This window comes from Rutidosis leptorrhynchoides, chromosome 3 (assembly GCF_046630445.1).
Source record: "Rutidosis leptorrhynchoides isolate AG116_Rl617_1_P2 chromosome 3, CSIRO_AGI_Rlap_v1, whole genome shotgun sequence".
NCBI lineage: Eukaryota > Viridiplantae > Streptophyta > Magnoliopsida > Asterales > Asteraceae > Rutidosis > Rutidosis leptorrhynchoides.
The window spans coordinates 648,274,844-648,294,713 of record NC_092335.1 but is presented as its reverse complement, the minus strand read 5'-3'; the positions used below and the strand labels follow the sequence as shown (position 1 = coordinate 648,294,713).

The following is a 19,870-nucleotide window of genomic DNA, read 5'->3' as shown; positions in this document are numbered from 1 at the left end:
TATTTATTCATATATATAAATTTATACTAAAAAGTCAACGTAAGTCAACGTCCGAGATCTCCCCGAGATTTTTTCGAGATGTCGAGATCTCCCAAAAAATGTTCAAACGAGATCTCTCCGAGATGCGAGTTCTCCAACCTTGAGTATTAGGCAAGAAAAGAATTATGGAAATATACGGAGTACACTTGTCCACTCTCTTGAAAGGAAAATCAGTTAATGGTTTTTATTAGCTCTAGGTGGTTTTTATTAATTCTAATTTAAATTATTTATTTTTTCAATATCGATAGTTCGATACAATACCACTGATATTTGTAGTTACTAGAAAATCGATGTTTATGGAGTAATAATTACAGAGTATTAATTTTTTAAAAATAAATGAATCATACTAATTAAATTACGTAACAAATATTGTTTTAGGTTCTACTTATGTGTTTATGGTTTCTATTTTCATTTGTGTCTTAACTTATTGTGGGCTTTTGAATATGTTTTGCGAATCTTGATTGATTACTTTAGTTGTATCATATTGTTAAGTAACATTATGGCAAATAGGGAAAAAAAAAAGAATGAGTAGTAATGCATTTGTGAACGAATTTTTTTTTTTTTTGGGCATAGATGATATTGATTCCGTATGTTGTTTCGAAATAAATTTCTAGAAGTTTGTTGCCACTGCGATAATTATATAAATCAAACCTCTATTACCCAAAATTTTGGAGATATAAGTAAAACAATAATTTTAGATATGTTATGGATATTAATCATCTTACAATGGATTTATAATGATTTAAGCCATTGAAATTTCGAACTGTTGGAAAATAACTACTCCGTAATTCTTAGGAAGTGTTTGAATATAATTACATATAATTTCAAACTGTTGTAATCACAGCATTTATATTAACATAAAGTAAAAACAACTTAACATTTATATTAACATCCAGAAGTGAAAGCAATTTCAGCCGCAACGCGCGAGCCTCAAAACTAGTTAATAATTAATTAATAGTAATCATAACCAACCGCATGATTCCTAAAAATGGGCGTATTTACGGTTTAAGATTTGTATCTAGTTCAAGATAAATTTTCATGTGTATATATATAGTTATCTTATAAGATACCTTTAATTTAATTGGTTATTTTAGGAAGTTATTATTATTTAATTCAGTTTAATTGAGAAATTGACATGTGTGCAAATTTAAATCAGATTAGTTGAGAAATTGACATGTATGATTATTGGCACGCACTTTATAATAATGTATAGATAGATAGATAGATTACGCAACAAATCCTTCCTTAAAAGTTTATTATTAGAAAATCTCACCATACACCCTATTATTAATTATTAATTATGTTGTTGCTGTTGCTGTCGCTGTTGCTGTTGCTGTTGCTGTTGCTGTTGCTGTTATTATTTGCTTGATAACCCTTATTGTATGCATGTGATTTCATTTTAATCCCCACACATAACCAGCGTTAACTTATTTCCGTTATAATATAGATTTCTTCAAACCCATGCATTTTGCTTGAGCTTCGTATATCCGTATAGCACACACAGTTATGTGTGAATTTTTATATTTTTTATCCTTACAGAAGCAATCTCTCCACTGTAACGACCCGACAAAATCGTCATTGACGGCGCCGTTAACTTAGGTCCCGTTACGTGGTCATAGTCCCTAAATGAGACGCGTTTGACCAAAATTATGTCGCATTCATTTGAAAAGTATGACTTGCAAAGGTTTAAGTTACCAACGGTTCGACAACAAGTTTAAGTTTACAAAAGTTGCAAAGTATAAATGAAATAACTTGCGACATAATATAAGTTGTAAATCACGAATGTTATCAATAGCGTAAGTATGTATGTATGCTTGACTCCAAGCAAGTAATCAGAATGTATGCATGTATGCTTGACTCCAAGCAAGTATGAGTGTACGCGGAAGCATGTATCAAATTGTCATTCATGAACCTGAGAAACATATAGAAAACTGTCAACGAAAAACGTTGGTGAAATCATAGGTGTATTTGTAAACGTTGTTTTTGAACCACAAGATTTTGTATTGTTGATTATCCAAATCGTATATATTTCAAAGAATGTTGTTTGTATCACGAGCACCCAATTACCAAAGCTTAACTGAATCTTTCCTCTGAATCTTGAATCTATAGTGTTAGAACTTACACTATACCCGATAAAATTATATTCCATTCACTAACGGTAGCGAACCGTCTGAATGAGGGTTCGTCAAACCCGTATGGCCACACAACATAATTACTCGCTTACACTTACACCCTGCAAGTGGAACTAATGATAATTGGATTGAGGACTTTTGTTCTAACTCGTCTGTATCTTTGTATTCGTATTTGTGTTCAAAGTATAAAAGTATGAAAAGTATATATACATATGAAATGTATATAAGTATGTAATGTATATGTTTCTCAGCCCATGATTTAAAGAATAAGTGTTGTTGAAAAGGTGGAACTACGATCTCACCTCGAGTGCACGAGTATAAAGGTACTTCACAAAGTAAACGTGTGCATGAAAGCTGTTTAGCCTTGACCTAAACAAGTAAGTTGTATCAATTAACCGGTTACGACACAAGGTCGGGCGAAATGTGTTCAATTAGTCCAATGACTTTTTACGACTCGAATATATATAGCATGTGAATCACGTTGTCAAGTTTCATACAAGAATCAAGTATAAAAGCATGTTAGAAAGATTGCATAAGTATTTGGTTAAGTTTGACTAAAAGTCAAACTTTGGTCAAAGTCAACGAAAAAGTCAACATGTTCGGGTCGGGTCTCGGACTATTTTTCTAAGCTTAGAAGTCATATATAAGCATGTTGGCCAAGTTTCATGTCAATCGGAGGTGCATAGCATAGTTGGAATTAAACGAAAAACGAAGATTTTGGGCAGTCTGCAGCTGATGCGCCGCATCCCTCACAGATGTGCCGCATCTGTACCTGATTCAGGTGGAATTGCTGAAAAAATGACAAGTCTCGAACCAAACTTCAAACGAACGTATCTTATGAACCGTAAACATTCAAAACACGTATCTTATATCGTTGTAAAGGTATTTTGACGAGGAATACAACTAAACACATTTCATCACTCAAATCCATCATTAACAACAATGAAAACCTCGTCGATTGATCGCTAAAAGTTCATTATCAAAGTTTCAAGTTCATAAAATGCATTTCATGACTCGGGAATCCAATTTACACATATGATATGCCGTTTCGAAGGTAATTAAACATACAATACAACTAAACACTTACTAACAATATTTCATAGCATTCAATTATCAAAAGTTCATTTTAAAGCTCATGAAACCCTAACCAAAATCATGAATTCATCAATTTTGTAACTGAAGCTTTTCTAAATCAACCTACACATCAAAATGAAGCTAATGATGCTAGTAACACATTTAATACATGAACTTTAACATTTAAACAACATTTAATCAACCAAAACACAAGATTAATCACACTCATTTTTCATATTCAAGCTAGTTACTCAAAACAACAAATCAAGCAAACTAAACACATATTCATGTTAGACTTGAGCCATAGACACTAACTAACACCATTTCAAGTCCATAAAACGAATTTGAGAAATCTAGAGTTTTTAGAAACCTTACCCCAAGTAGTGAAATTGGTACCAAATCGAAGAGGATGAAGAGAGGATCACGAATATGTAATTTGTTTTGATGTTTGCTTCCTTGAAATGATTTAGATGATGATTCTTTGAAGATGTTAAAAAGTATGTTCTTGAGCTAGAGAGGAAAAAGGGACGAGGGAGGTGAAAATGGAATGAATGGTGGAAAATAGTGAGTTGACTAGTTGACCTAGTCAACTAGTTTGCCCACTTGTCAACTTCGGTCCCTCAAGTTTAAAGCGAGTTCGTGAATTAACCAAACGAATTATTTTAAAAACGCTAGAGTAAACGAGTGATGTTATAATTAAATAACGGGTATATTAAGAACGTTAGTCAACGGAAGATACGAATTTAGATAACGAAAGATATTATCTAAAAAAAAAAGACGGCGTTAAAATAAATTTAACGGAAAAACGCGGGATGTTACATTCTCTACCTTGGAGTAGCAAAACGGATGACTATCTCTCTCTCGTGGTGTAGAATTCTTTCTATACACGTGGGTGGAGAACATACTTCCATTCTTTATAGGGTATAGGAATGATTGTTTACATCTCACATCTCCATACTTCACGAACGCAGAATTGGGTATCGTTGTTGTTAGTTCATTTCGATGATCTTGGAAAAACAAAGACAATGGCGCAACAATCGAATAAAACGGAGCTATAACGAAGAAACCAGAGCTAAAACTGTGAATTATCGAGAAACGCACTCGTGGACATACCCGGATCTGGTTGGACATAGGTCACTATTTAAGATGTGGTAAATTGGCCGATTTAGGTGGCTTGGCACGGGTCAAAGTGGGTTATGTAGGTATTGCCCCTGTTGGGTTGACCATGAGCACTTTCGGCCCAAAAAATTAAATTTTTAGATGAATATATGTCAAGCATCGTTACAAACTAAACCTAATTTAATCAATAAAATGAACTAGGAAGTTTTATTGGATGTACTCTTGTATAAGTTATAGGTATTTTACCCATTGTTTGAGATGTAAAAATAACCCTAATCAACACATTCATAAGTATACGGGTAAAAATTTCCACCTCTGTTTCTTACATGAGAAAAGCTACTATAATGTATTTATTTATATATCTATTTATTTATTTATTTTTATATATCTATTACTTAATAATAGTGTGTCAAAAAGTAAAAAAATATTGTCAAGTTTCTTTTAAACTGCTATTTAATAGTAAGAAAGAAATTATTAGCAATTTCTTACAGTTACTACTGTAAGTCTTAACTAGTTATACAGCTTATTTCCTTAATGATTATGTTTCCAAATCAAGTTCCAGTTAAATTATTAGTCTTAACTCTTGGCAAGAATAGTTGTAGATGAAAGTTTATAACCGTTAAATGAAAGCTTATCGGTGTTAGTTGAAGCTTATATTTGAAACTAGAAGGTGGAGCTTATATGTATTAAATAAGGGTGTTTGGCAAAATTCCCTCGCACTTGATGTATTAACCATAAATAGTACATGTTGCTTGATCATGGTTATTAATAATTAGTAAAAGTGTTTGCTCACAAAAGGTGGGATTGATTCCTCCATGTTGCTAGATTATTGGTGTATCTTGATAATCCAATTCTTCAACAATTCTTAGATGTTCAAGACATTAATCACAATCTACCAAAAAATCCATATATGTTGACACTACATCTATGTTTTCATCACCAGCTTTGCATATAAGATCAGACGTTAAATCTTGCACTTCCTTGACCTTTTTCCTTTCTTTCGAAGACCGTGAACTGATGAACAAAACGAGGAAAAAGATGGCATAGTCCCCCATAATCATACATTAATTTCATCATCACTATACAATCATCATATTTTCGCTCCGTACGCAAAAGTTCCAATATGTGAGAACATGTGGTGATATAAGGAAAGCAGCCATTTTTCACCATTTCTTGAAACAATTCACCACCTTCAAGTATCTGTACCACTTTATACAATCCCAGAATCAAGAAACTATAAACAACCGAAACCCCAACACCATGTTTCTTCGCTTTTTGAAGAAACTCGATTGGGTGAGTAGAACCATTTCCTTAAACATCGTTAAATAACCATTTGGGACACTTTTAAAGAGAGCTAATCCGTCAAACAATACATAAAGGGTTTTAAAATTCGGTTGGCAGTCTTTTTTTAACATATCACTCAAGATCTCGAACGCATGCTCCAATCACAAGACTCGAACGTGGATAATTACGTGGAATCTTCATAGTTCTCAAAGGATCCGCATCTTGTAAAAGTAAGTAATATTGTTTACATTTCAAGTTGTATAACATTTTGTGGGAAGCGGTAGCTATGATACCTTACATTTTCAACCATTTTGTAACTTTTCCATACCCATTTTCACTTTCAGAAGTTCCTAAATCAGATATTGTTAAGGATCACTCATTGTCATCAATTTGGAGTAATTCATCAAGACTGAGAACCTGTTAATAGACACTAATAAAACTGTTATCAAGATTGCCTACTTCGGGCTGACCTGTGAAGAGATTAACACTTGACGTAATTACATGGTTTTAAGTTACTTTTCAGTTTTAACACGTGAACATAACATTTTCGGTTTAAAATCAAAGATATAATATAATTTTCCAGGTGGGGACGCTGGCGTATATGGCACCATAAATTCTTATTGAATCCCAACTATATTAATGCTCCCCACTAATATATGGTCCGTAGGGTGTATCTTTGCTAAAATCATTAGTTAGAAACCACTTTTGAATGAAAATATTAGACATTGACCAACTAACTCGTATTTTCAAGTAATTTATTGTTGATAATTTCTCATTTTTGTGTTTATTATGTCGTGTGTCTTCCTTTTAATTTATATTCGAGCCATTTTTCTGTATAAATTTATGGGTACTCCAAAACGAAGAAACGTGACATTGGGTGACTTCTTTTGATCACTATAGTTTAGTCACCTAAGTTGTCCCACTTGTTATGACTAAATCATATCGATTAAAAGAAGTCACCCCAATCATGTTTATTCGTTTGGAGTACCCATCAATCAATAAAGAAAGAACGACCCGAATATAAATTTCAAGGAAGGCTCACGCCATACTAAACACACACAAAAATGAAAAATTATCAAGAATAAATTACTTGAAAAAATACGAGTCTGGTCAATCTCAGATTTTCCTTCAAAAAGTCGTATTCCCGCTAACCATTTCAGCAAAGATACACCCCACGGACCACATATCAGCTGGAGCATAGTATAGTTCGAATTCAAGAAGAATTTCTAGTACCAAGTTTGGCAGCGTCCCCACCTGGAAAATTATATTATATCACTGATTTTAAACCGAAAATGGTAAGGTTGCGTGTTAAAATTGAAAAGAAACTCAAAACCATTTAATTACGTCAAATGTTAAATCCTTCAGAGCAATTGAAAATTCTCATTCCACATTGATGACAATAAGCAATCCCTAACAATATCTGATTTAGGAACTTCTGAAAGTGAAAATAGATATGGAAAAGTTACAAAGTGATTGAAAATGTTACAGGTATCATAGCTATCACTTCCCACAACCCACAAAATGTTATACAACTTGGAATCCAAACAATTTTACTATCTTTTACAACATGTGGATCTTTTAAGAACTCTGGAGATTCCATGTAATTATCCACGTCTGAGTCTAGATACTCAAAAATTATATAAACGCGTGTATTTTCAAGCAAAACTTTATACAGCTTGTAAACAAATAAACAAAAAGAATATATTCAATTTATAATTCATTGGTGGTATAGTCAATAAAGTTCATACTCAATATATTTAAGTTCTGAAGTCTCTAAAACTAAGATAACAAAGTATTATAGCGGTGAAAATTACCTTACGATGTTTTCGTGCTTCAAAGTTTTTAATAGTTAATGTTCTCTTAAGAGATCGAAAGATACTCCCCATTCTGTCTCAGACTCTCAGGACGAATCGCCTTCACAGCAAAAATATCATTGGTTTTTCGGCCACGGACTTTGTAGACACAAGCAATGTTCCAAAACCAATAATCTCCCTAACCTTCTCATAATGTGGTGTGGTGTGGTGTAGTTGTCGTAGAAAATATCACAAATTATCTACTAGAAGAAAAACATACTCTATTTAGTACTAAGTGAATCCCTTAAACTTCTTTGTAGACACAACACTCGTCAAAAGTCGCCCAAAATTTCCTTATAATGCACAAAACCTCTTGAATCAGTTCATTCAAATAAATTACAGTACTAATGAAATACTATTATATTTTTACTCATATTACTATCTATACAAAAGTTTATGTGTATGGACAAAAAAGGTGTTTTTGGGCTACCTCGGTCAAATTCGCATTTGTAAGAATATCTCCATTTGAGTCAACCGGAGAAACTTTGAGAATTAACTATCAGGAAAAAAGTTAACCAAGAAAAATGAGTCCATAGTCAAGTATTTCTGAATGAAATTTACCCTAACTTCATTTATTTTATAAGAAAAAATAGGTTCTAACTGACTTTTAGGTGTTCTGCATGACCGACTTTTTAATTATATAAAAACCCCATGTCTGCCACTAATTGCTGTAATAAACAATATTAGAGCATCCGGTGTGGGCAAGGTCACCCCGGCGTCGGTTTGGTCGCCGACCGTCGCCCCACACCCTTCCGGCGTCGGGGCAGCGTCGATGATGCCGGTGTCGATGCCAAGACTTCGGGTCTTGGATGTGTTTGTGGGCCCGTTTTCAAAATTATATCCGTTTGTGCCGTTGGCTTTTTTTTTATTTATTTTTTTTTTAAATCATTTCTTCATCCCTATATATAACTCAACAATTTCATTATTTACACACACAACAAATATTCTACTTTCTTCATAATTTTACACAAAAAAATTTCTTTTTTCTTCACAAAAAAATATGGCCAATCGTTGCTTGATCAACCTCGACGTCCACCACAACGGCGAGCTTTCCGATAACCGTCAATATTGGTACGACGGGAACACACAATCGTTCGAACGTCTAGATGTTACCGGCTTCGATGTAGAACGCGTTGTAAGCTTTATACGTGATAGGGTAGATTGCGAAGCCGCCGACGTTTGGTACTGTGACGAGGTCACGGATTTGTTCAAGGAATTTCAATCTGAAGCCGTGTGGGAACGAATGGTCGGAAAGGCCAAACTGACGAACAAACGTATCACGTTGTACTGTAGGAACGTGTGGAGCCTTCCGGCTTCGAACGGTCGAGATGATGATACGTCTTCGCATGAATCCGGATCTCCCACTCGCTATGGCCGTTAAATTGTTGTTATTTTTAATAAGTAATTCTTAGGATTTAATAAGTAATTTTATGATTAATAAGTAATTTTAGGACTTTTTTTTAATAAATTTAATTTTAGGTTTTTAATTGTAATCGTTTTAGGACTTTTTTTATTTTTTAATAAAAGCGTATTTTAGGACTTTTAATGTATTTTTTAATTTAATATTTGTACGTATTTTTGTTAATTCTATTTAATAATGTGTTAAAAATATATAAGAAAATGTATAAATAAATAATTAGTGGACCCTATCTTCTCTCTCCAACACACTGAACTGACATTTTTCCCAGTCCCCTGTTTTTTTCACCAATGTCAGTTTTCAGTGTCAGTCCAGTCAGCGTCAAGTCATCAGCAAGACACTGAACTAACACTGAAATGACGCGTCACCACACCCAGTGCTCTTAGACAGTATTTTGGGGTTAACCCAACCCGTTTCAGCCCTACCCATTTGGCCGCTCTTGCTTCTTCTTGTTTGGTTTTGACTTTTGAAGACGTAGGCCCTTGTTGTGCCTTAAGTACAAATATCATTTGGAATCATGCTCTTTTTAAATTCACACAACACACTTTTCTAATATATTGCTACTGTATGTATGCTATTATCTTGACACAAAATGAAGTGAGCTTTACCTTCTCTTCTTCTTTCTGGTTAAGTTCCTCTGCTGAAAGTTTAACATCTGGATTCGTACCAGACATGGTGTTAACTTCTTTTCCTTTTCCGGACCACAAAAATTGGATATGCGTATTCTTTAACCTACCATTTTAACTGTATTATTATCAGATGAAACCCTAATTGATACAATTTTCAACAACAAGACATATATAACTCTTCTAATCACATACACAGTTATACATAAATATAAAATATAGAAATCAAAAGCTGCATCCTTACAGTGTTGTAAATCTAGGAATTCCTCGGGGAGATCTTGTTTCTACTGTCATCCTGAGTCTTCAAACTCCAACTTGGCAAGTTTCTCGGTCAACGACGGTCAATGCAGGTCAAACGTGTAAATCCGCTCAAATCGACACCAGATCTGCTCTTACTCCATGGATCTTGGACTATAGTTTCGCTAGATCTACACAAAATGTCAAGATCCACTATTAAAAGCCGGTCAATGCCAGTCAACATGCCGGTCAACATGTACTGTGTGTCTGTTTGAAAGCCGAATGTACGTTTGGTTTTGTTGTACAGAGGCGACCTCCTTTTCAGAGTGTGTTGTTGAGGGTTCAGAAGACATTGAACAAAGAGAAAATTGAAATAAAAATAAAGTAAGATGATTATCACATATCACTTTTTAATTCATTTACACCTAATTCAGTATTATACCCTTAATTTTACTTGGAACAATAATATATGTTCAAACTCCCTAAATAAATTGATTGGTATAATTGTGAATTTATTGGACAAAAGTGTAGATAGATCAAAAAGCGGTGTATGAGGATCACCTCTCAAAAATAAATAGCCTTTACTTTCTGTGCTTTTTGGAGTGCAGACGGACAAAAATAGTAGTACGGAGTAGTAACGTTTTTCCATTTATTTTCTAAATTATTTACGACGACCTAACAAAATAACCGAGCCCAAAACCAAACCCAAACACAGAACTCCAAGAGTTCGCCGCCTGTAGTCAGAATTGGTAAACGCCGGACATGTCGCCGGTGAAGTATAATAGGCAGATATCCGACCAAACAACAAGGAAAACAAGAGAAAAGAGAAGACTTGCCAAGAACACCATCGGAAACAGACAACACAGGAGATGACCGACATTTTCGTCGCCTGCCGCCGGAGGATAAAGAAAAAGCGACCACCTAACCACAGAAAGTCCACGGTAGCAGCTAGGGACGACGGATCCGTGAGAGAAATTGGAGAAATAGGAATAAAAAGGTCTCGGACCTCCGGCGAGGTGCCGGAAGCCGGAGAAGGAGACGAACATGTAGTTACAATGTGGCAGAGGAGCGCGGCGGAGAAAGGATAAAATGAAGGCGGCGGCGGTGTAACTTGAACAAAGGTTAGGGTTTTATTTAGAGAGAGGGCAAAGTGATTTTAGAGAGAGAAGAAGTCTGACTACAAAGTCTAGGCACGGTGTCGGGTGCTAGTTAGATATACTGGTTTCATCTATGTGATTTATGGTCTAATTGGTGTTGCTGCCATTAGTTTTCTGTAGGGCTGTAAACGAGTCGAGCCGAGCCCAAACACTGTCAGGCTCGAGCTTGACTCGTTCAAGTTTCATAGAGCTCGAGCTCGAGTTCAGCTCGGTTGGAGCCTAATATATTAAGCTCGAGCTCGGCTCGTTTGATATTTTATAGGCTCGATCTCGAATCGTTAACGTATAATCTTATTTTTCGTTATATAATTTAAATTTATTATATTTCATAATTATTGTTTTTGTAATTTTTAACCACATATAATAAGATTTAATATATTTTTCTTTCAGTTATTATTGATATATAATAATAATAATTATTATGATGATTATATATTATATTATTAAAATAGTTAATATCTTGATGTATATAAATGAAAAGCTCGTTTAGGCTCGCGAACTAGTCCGGGCTCGAGATATGATGCTCGAGCTCGAGCTCGTTTACTAAACGAACTTTAAATAAAGTTCAAGCTCGGGCTCGAGCTCGTTTAGGCTCGGCTCAAATCGGGTTTTTAACGAGTCGAACTCGAATAGCTCGCGAGTAGCTCTGCTCATTTACATCCCTAGTATTCTGTAAGTACTCTCAATTACTAATAATCTAATATATTAATATTACTCCGTAATAAACTTAAACTTTATATAAAAAAACAAAAATGTTTATTCAAACTAGATTTATTAATGTTTGGTTAACACATACGACATCATTAGGTTGATGAAACAATAAGCCATTTAATGATGTTTCTTTTACATTCTTTTTTCTTTTTAAAAAAAAAAAAAATACGAGTAGTGATTTATGTTATTATTGATTGATATATTATTTTTACTTTTTCAAAAATCCATTAATAAATGTATTCTTAGAGTGTTCTCAATAGTTTTGCCTTAGTCCTCGAGGACTAGACGCCACCCCAACGCCACATCAGCACTTCCTTTCTATGACTAAACTCAGGACTAAACACTCCCAACAGTTATACCTTTCTTTCATATTTTTTATTATTTTTTTCTAAAACATAAAACTTATTATATTAAAAATACTTTATTATTAAATATAATTTATTATTTACTATTTATATCATAATCAAATATAATTTCTTTAAACTTAAAAATTATTAATTATTAAAAATATAAAATAAAATAAATATGTTCCCGTGAATGAGTATGAATCATATTTGACCATAAATTTTGTGGGACCCACACCTAAAATATTAAAAAAAAATTACCACAACCTTATCTTTATCTTCTTTCAACAGCTTCATCTTCCATTTTTTTTCGAAGCTTCAATCCTCCATTTAGCTTCATCCTCCATTTCGGAAAACATAAAAATAAAATAAAATAAATCCTCAAGATCCGTCCTGCAATCTGATTGAAATGGACGAGAAGAGAGTCGGAGGGCTGGGCGGTCGTCTGGGCGAGGGGCTAGGCGGTTTGGTGCCATCGGCTTCTTGATGGGCGGCGGCCTGGGCGGAGGTGGAGACACCACCGTTGGGAGCGCTCTTAGAGTGCTCCCAACCAAGACATGCTTCCTCTCGAGGACTAGCCGTCACATCGTCGCCACATCAGCATTTCCTCACCAGAACTAATCCGAGAACTAAACACTACCAACCATGACATACTCCCTAAAATAAATTGGGACCCACTTATATTATTTAATTAAAGAATGTACAAGTTTTAATAGTAGTAGTACACTAAATAAATACATATGCTTCTTCCTCAAAAAATTCACAAAAGGGCTAACACAAGGACTAACAGGAGGACTAACACAATGACTAACAGGAGGACTAGCCGCTGCCAATGGCGTCCTCCTAGTCTAAGGTGTGGACGGAGAGCAAGACACAACCAATGAGAGCAGCCTTACTAACGATTTTATTACAAGTTATGTGCTAACTATTTATATAAACTAATTTGTTAATGGAATAGCCGTAAAACATTACCTATATATGTAACGAAATATAGAAGACATTCCCTATATATGTAACAAAAATAGAAGACAAACGCCGTAGACTAATTATGCGTAACAAAAAACACTAACGATATCGAATAATATTATACTATAACCCTCAATTAAACAACTACAAAACCACAACAACACAAACGCACTCGCAGCAACGCGCGGGTCTTTCCCTTACTCGTTAATTCTATATAAGTTAATGAAGGACTACCTCTGAAAATATCTATCTATCTATCTATCTATCTATCTATCTATCTATACTCTATAATAAACGGAGTTGGTGTTAAGGTCATTATGTGTTTGATATAGCTGTAAGATGTGATCTTAAGGCTGTAACATGCAATTTGATGATATCATAATATTAAAGTAATTATTAAATTATATTAATTCATGCAAGCATTAAATGCATGATCTTAAAATATACTCTATAAATATCAATCTAATTTAATAATAACCAGAAACCATCGGAGAATTTAGGGCACGAAAACCATAGTCACCGCCATTACCGCTGACAACATCTGGTATAGAAACCCTCGATCAAACAATAAAACGCGGTTTCGGTGATTTCAGGCAACAGGGATGAAAACCGTTGCCATAGACACCGCCCAGATCGGAAGGTAAAAATAACAATTTGAAGGTTGAAAACCCTAACAACTGAAGCGGTGAAGGAGTGAAATGAGGGTTGAAAAGCCTAAGAACTGTAAATATGGGGTTGGAGTAAGAGATGAAAAGACCAAAGTAACCTCGAAAAACATTGTAAAAAGACAACTGACTCCAATGGAAACAGTAACTCAAAGGGGGCAGTAGGCACTTTTAGTATATTGGATAATAATTATTATTATTAATTATTAACCTTAACCTTAACCTCATATACTATAAGAGGTGAGAAATTGTGTAGTTTTAGTTATAGTAGTTTTAAGTTTATGTTCACATTACAAACGATCCCTTAAGTTCACCTATATATCGACAACGGTCCCTCAAATTTACACTTTTAAGGGGTAACAAGTGTAAATATATAATTTAAATAAAATATAAGAAACTAATTTCACCCGAATTTATAACGGGCCCTATCTTCTCGCTGGGTGCGAGTTAAATTTTTCAGAGACCACCGTTCAACTCGGAAAAATTTTACGAACCCAACGGGACTAACTGTACGCGAAATGGACACTTCTCAAAAAACGCTAAACACAACGACAACCCGTATCTTCCCGCTCGGCACGAGTTAAATTTTTTCGACGGCAGCGTCAGACTCAAAATAATTTTATGAACAAAACGATACTAACTACGTTCGAAACGGACACTTTTTAAAAAAACGCTAAACACAACGGCAGCCCGTATCTTCCTGCTCGCCGCGAGTTAAATTTTTTCGCCAGCACCATTAGGCTCGAAATAATTTTATCAACAAAACGAAACTAACTACGTTTGAACCGGACAGATTTTAAAAGCACTAAAGACGACGACAGCAACAACGACGCATAACAGATGGCCCGTTTTTACTTCTGTAAATAAAACTGCGTTAAATATGAATACGCCGGCCGAAAGCACCCGCCCATCGCGCGGTCCGGTCCGGACTAGTTATAACTATTAAATAAATGACATTAAATATATCATGTTCCATAATACACCACCACTTAACAGTTAAAAACGATTCTACATTTTTAATAAAAATGATTATGTTTTCTTTATAAAAATAACATATAAACGTTTTTAAAATTCAAATGGATATTTATTAGTATTTGTTACTAATTTAATTCCTATTTTAATATAAAAATGATTAATAAAGCTGTAAAAAAGTTTTTTTTTTCTTTGTGAAAAAAGTGAATATGTAAAAAAGATTTTTTAAGTTTTTGTAATTTTATGATGAGATTGCTTAAATATTTGGTCATGATTGAGACTCTACAAATTACATTCAACAAAAGTGAAGATGTGGTTTACACATAATACTTGCAAATGGTTTAATTCCAAAAATGTATTTGATATGTAGCTTTACACTAATGGTCTTTAAGTTATAAGAGCATTTCAGGTTATTTAGTTGTATGTAAAATGGAGATCATTCTAATTATTAGTGTTTCATTTGTGTCGTATTTTCTCGATAGTCATTTTTGATCGATTTTAAATATCATTCACTATATTGTTTCTACTGTAATTCTGTAAATTCTGTAAACTGTTATTTAAAACATGACCATTATTTGTTCGTTTCTAATTGTAGGCGTCTAATGAACAAATGAGCATGTTATTTGCTGAAACACAAATAAATTTTTCATCACAATATAGACGATAACCACTACTATCATGCAACACATCTACATACTTATTATCTTATAATGTTACTTAATGTTTTAATGATAATATATAAGTTATACTCTTTTTCTAAGATAAAGATTTATTTTTTGGCTGCTTCATGTTCTAAAGGAAACCAAAACTTGTTTTAAAGGTTTGGTGGCAGCTGATGACGTGAAGTCATATGTATAGCAACATCCATAAGGTCAAGTGCTATCGATGAGAATAGTGTTCTCGGAGGTCTAAATAGGCCATTATAGTTAACACACTGAGCAATTTGCTGTCTAAGTCGGAACAAAGGGCTATTTATTTAGGTATGGATGAGTAGCATAGACAACAAGACAACAAAAAAACCCAATCCCACATAAGTGGGATATGAGGAGTTAAGATGTAGACAATTCTTCTCCTATACTACAATAAAGAGAAGTCATTTCTCCACTAAGTGGAACACCCAATAGTAGAGAAAGTCTTCCCTCTCAATCTTCTATGGATAGAGAGATTGCTTCCGAATGGACCTCCGACCAATAAGTACGTAAAAGAAAATTGTGAGAGGTCATGAAAATGGTAGAATCAAACTTCCATGAGTCTAAAAACATGTCTGAAATTCAATTTAGGCTCCAAGTAACGGTCAAGTCGCCAATAAATCGACGCTTGATGTTGACTCGATTTATAGAGCCATTCTGAATAGCATAGACATGAGTAGGAAACCACTTGATAACAACAAGAACTTACGCCGACAACTCATCTTTTCAGAAATTTCTGATTGACTGTAAGCTTTCTGTTTATGGTTTTATGAATCTCGAGTATTCAAATTATTCTGTAAAATGAATTTGAAGATGGGTCGTTGAATCTACTATCGAACGAAACATATTTGTTGTTTGTGAATTGTGATCCTCCCCTACCGAGTTAGTCATAACATATTCGAATGGATGCAATGCCTGCCTCATCAAGTCAAGCTCAAAAATGGAAGGACCCTGCAAAAATTATCTCAAATAGCATGTCAAGAAGCCACTTCTTCAAGTCGATCCATTGGTTCTGGACCCACATTCTGGTGAACCAGAAGCCACATGTACTAATTGAGGTTTACTTTTTTCTAGTCTACCATCCACCACAACATTTAGGCACAATATCATGCTCATACAAAACATTGCATAATGCCAACATTGTAGGAATGAAAAATAACATGTATACAGGTGTATAAACTACTAAACATTTAAAATACTACATTAAGAATAAATTCGTGCTTTAAATTAAGTTAAAACTGTATTCACATCATGTAAAAATATAAGACTAGTCTGCACTACATATATAGAAACGATTTGTTAAAAAAAAAAAAAAAAAAAAACTCCTTCCACACTAGAAAAAAAACATGAAATTCACAATTATATATATAAGTGTGGTTAATAACAGTTGGTAAAAGTGTTTACTCACAAAAGGTGGGATTGATCCCTCCATGTTGCTAGATTATCGGTCTCTCTTGATAATCCAATCCTTCAACAATTCTTAAAAGCTCAAGGCATTCATCATGTTCATCACAATCTACCAAAAAATCCATATATGTTGACATTACATCTATGTTTTCAACACCAGATTTGCATAAAAGATCAGATGTCAACTCTTGCACTTCCTTATATTTTCCTTCCTTTCGAAGACCGTAAACTAATGAACAAAAAGACGAAAAAGATGGCATAATCCCATGATCATACATCAATTTCATCATCACTATACAATCATCATATTTCCGCTCCCTACACAAAAGTTCCAATATCTGAGAGCATGTGGATACATCAAGAAAGTAACCATTTTTCACCATTTCTTGAAACAATTCACCACCTTCATGTATCCGTCCCACTTTATACAATCCCATAATCAAGAAACTATATACAACTGAACCTTCAACACCATGTTTCTTCGCTTTTTGAAGAAAGTCAACAGCTTGAGTAAAACCCATTTCTTTAAACACCTTTAAATAACCATTTGTAACACTTTTAGAATTGGTTAATCCTTCAAACAATAGATAAAGGGTTTCAAAATTCGGCTGGCACTCTTTTTTTACCATATCACTCAAGATCTCAAACGCATGTTCCAAATCACAAACCTTTACATAAGCTTTAATTAATACAGTGTAAGTAATTACATTTGGAGATACACCCATATCACACATGGTCCAAAAAAGCTTAACCGCATCCTCCATTTTACCATTCTGACAAAACCCGTCAATCAAAACTGTGTACGTGTAAACATTTGGAGGGCAATTATGACATTTCATCAATTCAAAAACTTCTAAAGCTTGATTAATATCACCCGTTTTGCAAAACCCATCAATTAAAATTGTGTAAGTCACAACAGAAGGATTTATACCATGCTTCAACATCTTCCCTACCATTGCATTTTCTTGACCTAGTTTTGATTCTTTACTCAAAGCATCAATTAATGTGTTAAAAAATTGAGGACCGGTCAAAGTAATATTTTTTAACCAGACCATTGTTTCAAGAATCATAACCGCATTTCCTATTTTACCATTCTTGCAATAACCATCAATGAGGGCAGTAAATGTAACTTCATCCAGATCAATACCCTTTTTCATCATTAACCCCAAAAGCCCATTTGCATGTTTTAATTTTCCCTCTTTAGAAAGGCAATCAATTAGTGTTGTATATGCAAATCCATCACATTTAAGGTTAATTTGATCCATTGAATTTAGTATCCTAAACGCCATATCGAACTGACCTTCTTTACAAAACCCATCAATCAGTATGTTATAAGTTAGTGTAACGGGCCACAAACCATCATCAATCACCTTTCTTAATAATGTCATAGCTTTATAAGGCTTACCGATTTTGCATAAACCTTCCATAAGTTCATTATATGTACGAATATTCGGCTTACTATTTCTTTTTTCCATCATCGAAAGGAGCTCAAAAGCAGAAACAACCTTTCCTTCTTTACAATAACCATTAATCAACACATTAAAAGTAACAATATTTGGAGTCAATCCATCTTTTATCATTTTTCTAAACATTCCATTCGCTTCTTCGATTTTCCCTACTCTACATAGCCCATCAATCAATATTGTAAAAGTATGTTCATTTGGGTCACAACCCTTCTTACCCATCTCATCAAACAAACCCAAAGCCTTATCAATCGACCCCGAATCACACATTGCTTTAACAAGAACAGTATAAGTCCGTGTACTCGGATAACATCCACTCACTACCATATCCTCCTTCAACTGGAACGCTTCACGCACCCGACCCGTTTGACATAAACCGTGAATCAAAACTGTATAAGTCACCTCATTTACACCACACCCATCTCTCTCACGCATTACATCAAACACCTTACGTGCGTTCACTACATCCCCAACCCTACAATAGCCCAACACCAAAGAACTACAAATATGAACATCTAAATCAAACCCGAGTCTCAAAACACAAACAGCAAACATCTCAGCCGCACGTACAAACCCACTCTTACACAACCCATTTACCAAACTCCTGTAATCATTTCCCCCCAACTCAAATCCATCACTCACCATTCGTTTATAAACCGAAAAAACCAATAGACCCATATTTAACTTACTTAAACACATCAATAGCATACTATAACACGGATACCCAATCTGAAACCCGTATCTCCTCAATTCATCAATGAAATCAATCAATTGCAACCCTGTATTTACAGTTGAGCACCTACTACTAGCACTATCTTTAATTACTACAACAATCGCTTTATGTAGAATGGTAAACAAATTACTACGCATAATTAAATTCAAAAGATAGAGCTTGTCATTTAAATTGTAACAGTAAGTGGAGTGTGTGGTTACCCAGCTGAAGAATTTGATGCATAATTGGGGGTTTTGGCTGTTAATTGAGATGACTTCGTGTGCTGATTCGGGGCTTAAGTGAGAACATAGTGATTTAAAGCGGGTGTTTTGATGCCAATTTGAGTGGTGTTTGATTAGGGTTGAAATTTGATCAATTGTGTTTGGAGGGTTTTGCGTGAAGTGGGAGATTTGGGAAAGAATGTGGTGGGGTTTGATTGGGAGTAAACGGAGATTGCGAGTAGAAATCAACATGCATTTGCGTGAAGGGATTTAAGGAATTGATGGATGTGAAATTGAAAAGAGGTCATTTGTGACGGGGGGCTTTTCCAGTATCGATAAGAGCCAGAAATTGGCGGCAAAATTTCTTCCCTGTTTGTCAATTAGAATGTTCCTTTATTTACCAAAAAAATCCGTCTGGGAGATTTCTTTTGTGACAAGTCATAGCGATTGTCTTTCCATATTTTATTTTATTTTATTTTATTTTTCGTACTTTTTTAATACGGAGTAGTTAAGTAATAATTTTGGGGGATGATTCTAACACACCCTTTTTTGATACTCACACACCTATTTTAACCTTTTACTCTTCTAATAATACCCCATTTCTTTACATTGGTGTGTGAGGATCAAAAAAGTGTGTGTTAGAATCATCCCCCAATAATTTTCTTTGTTATACACAGTAATTAAAAAAGTAATGCTGGCCTACCTAATTTTTTTTTCCTCAAAAGCAAGCAAATGATTTTATTACCATAAAGATGAAGAACAACAATACATGAAGCCTACAA

At 34.3% G+C, this 19,870-nt stretch overlaps 1 protein-coding gene and 1 long non-coding RNA gene across 4 annotated transcripts; both read right to left on the bottom strand.

The window, feature by feature from the left end:
- Positions 1–5,156: 5,156 nt before the first annotated feature.
- On the bottom strand, positions 5,157–10,109 carry LOC139899160 (uncharacterized). 3 transcript variants are annotated; one of them, XR_011777348.1, is made up of 3 exons: positions 9,789–10,109; positions 7,463–9,650; positions 5,157–5,564 (listed from the first exon to the last, which is right to left on the bottom strand). It is a non-coding gene; the product is annotated as an uncharacterized lncRNA (long non-coding RNA). The 3 variants fall into 3 exon arrangements; XR_011777347.1 differs by having other exon boundaries at positions 5,157–7,997; positions 9,527–9,650; XR_011777349.1 differs by having other exon boundaries at positions 5,157–7,794; positions 9,527–9,650.
- A 6,477-nt stretch (positions 10,110–16,586) lies between these two features.
- LOC139899159 (uncharacterized) lies at positions 16,587–19,156 on the bottom strand. The gene has a single exon (XM_071881983.1). It carries the CDS (start codon positions 19,023–19,025, stop codon positions 16,722–16,724), a length of 2,304 nt encoding a protein of 767 aa, XP_071738084.1. The 5' UTR covers positions 19,026–19,156; the 3' UTR covers positions 16,587–16,721.
- Between the last annotated feature and the right edge of the window lie 714 nt (positions 19,157–19,870).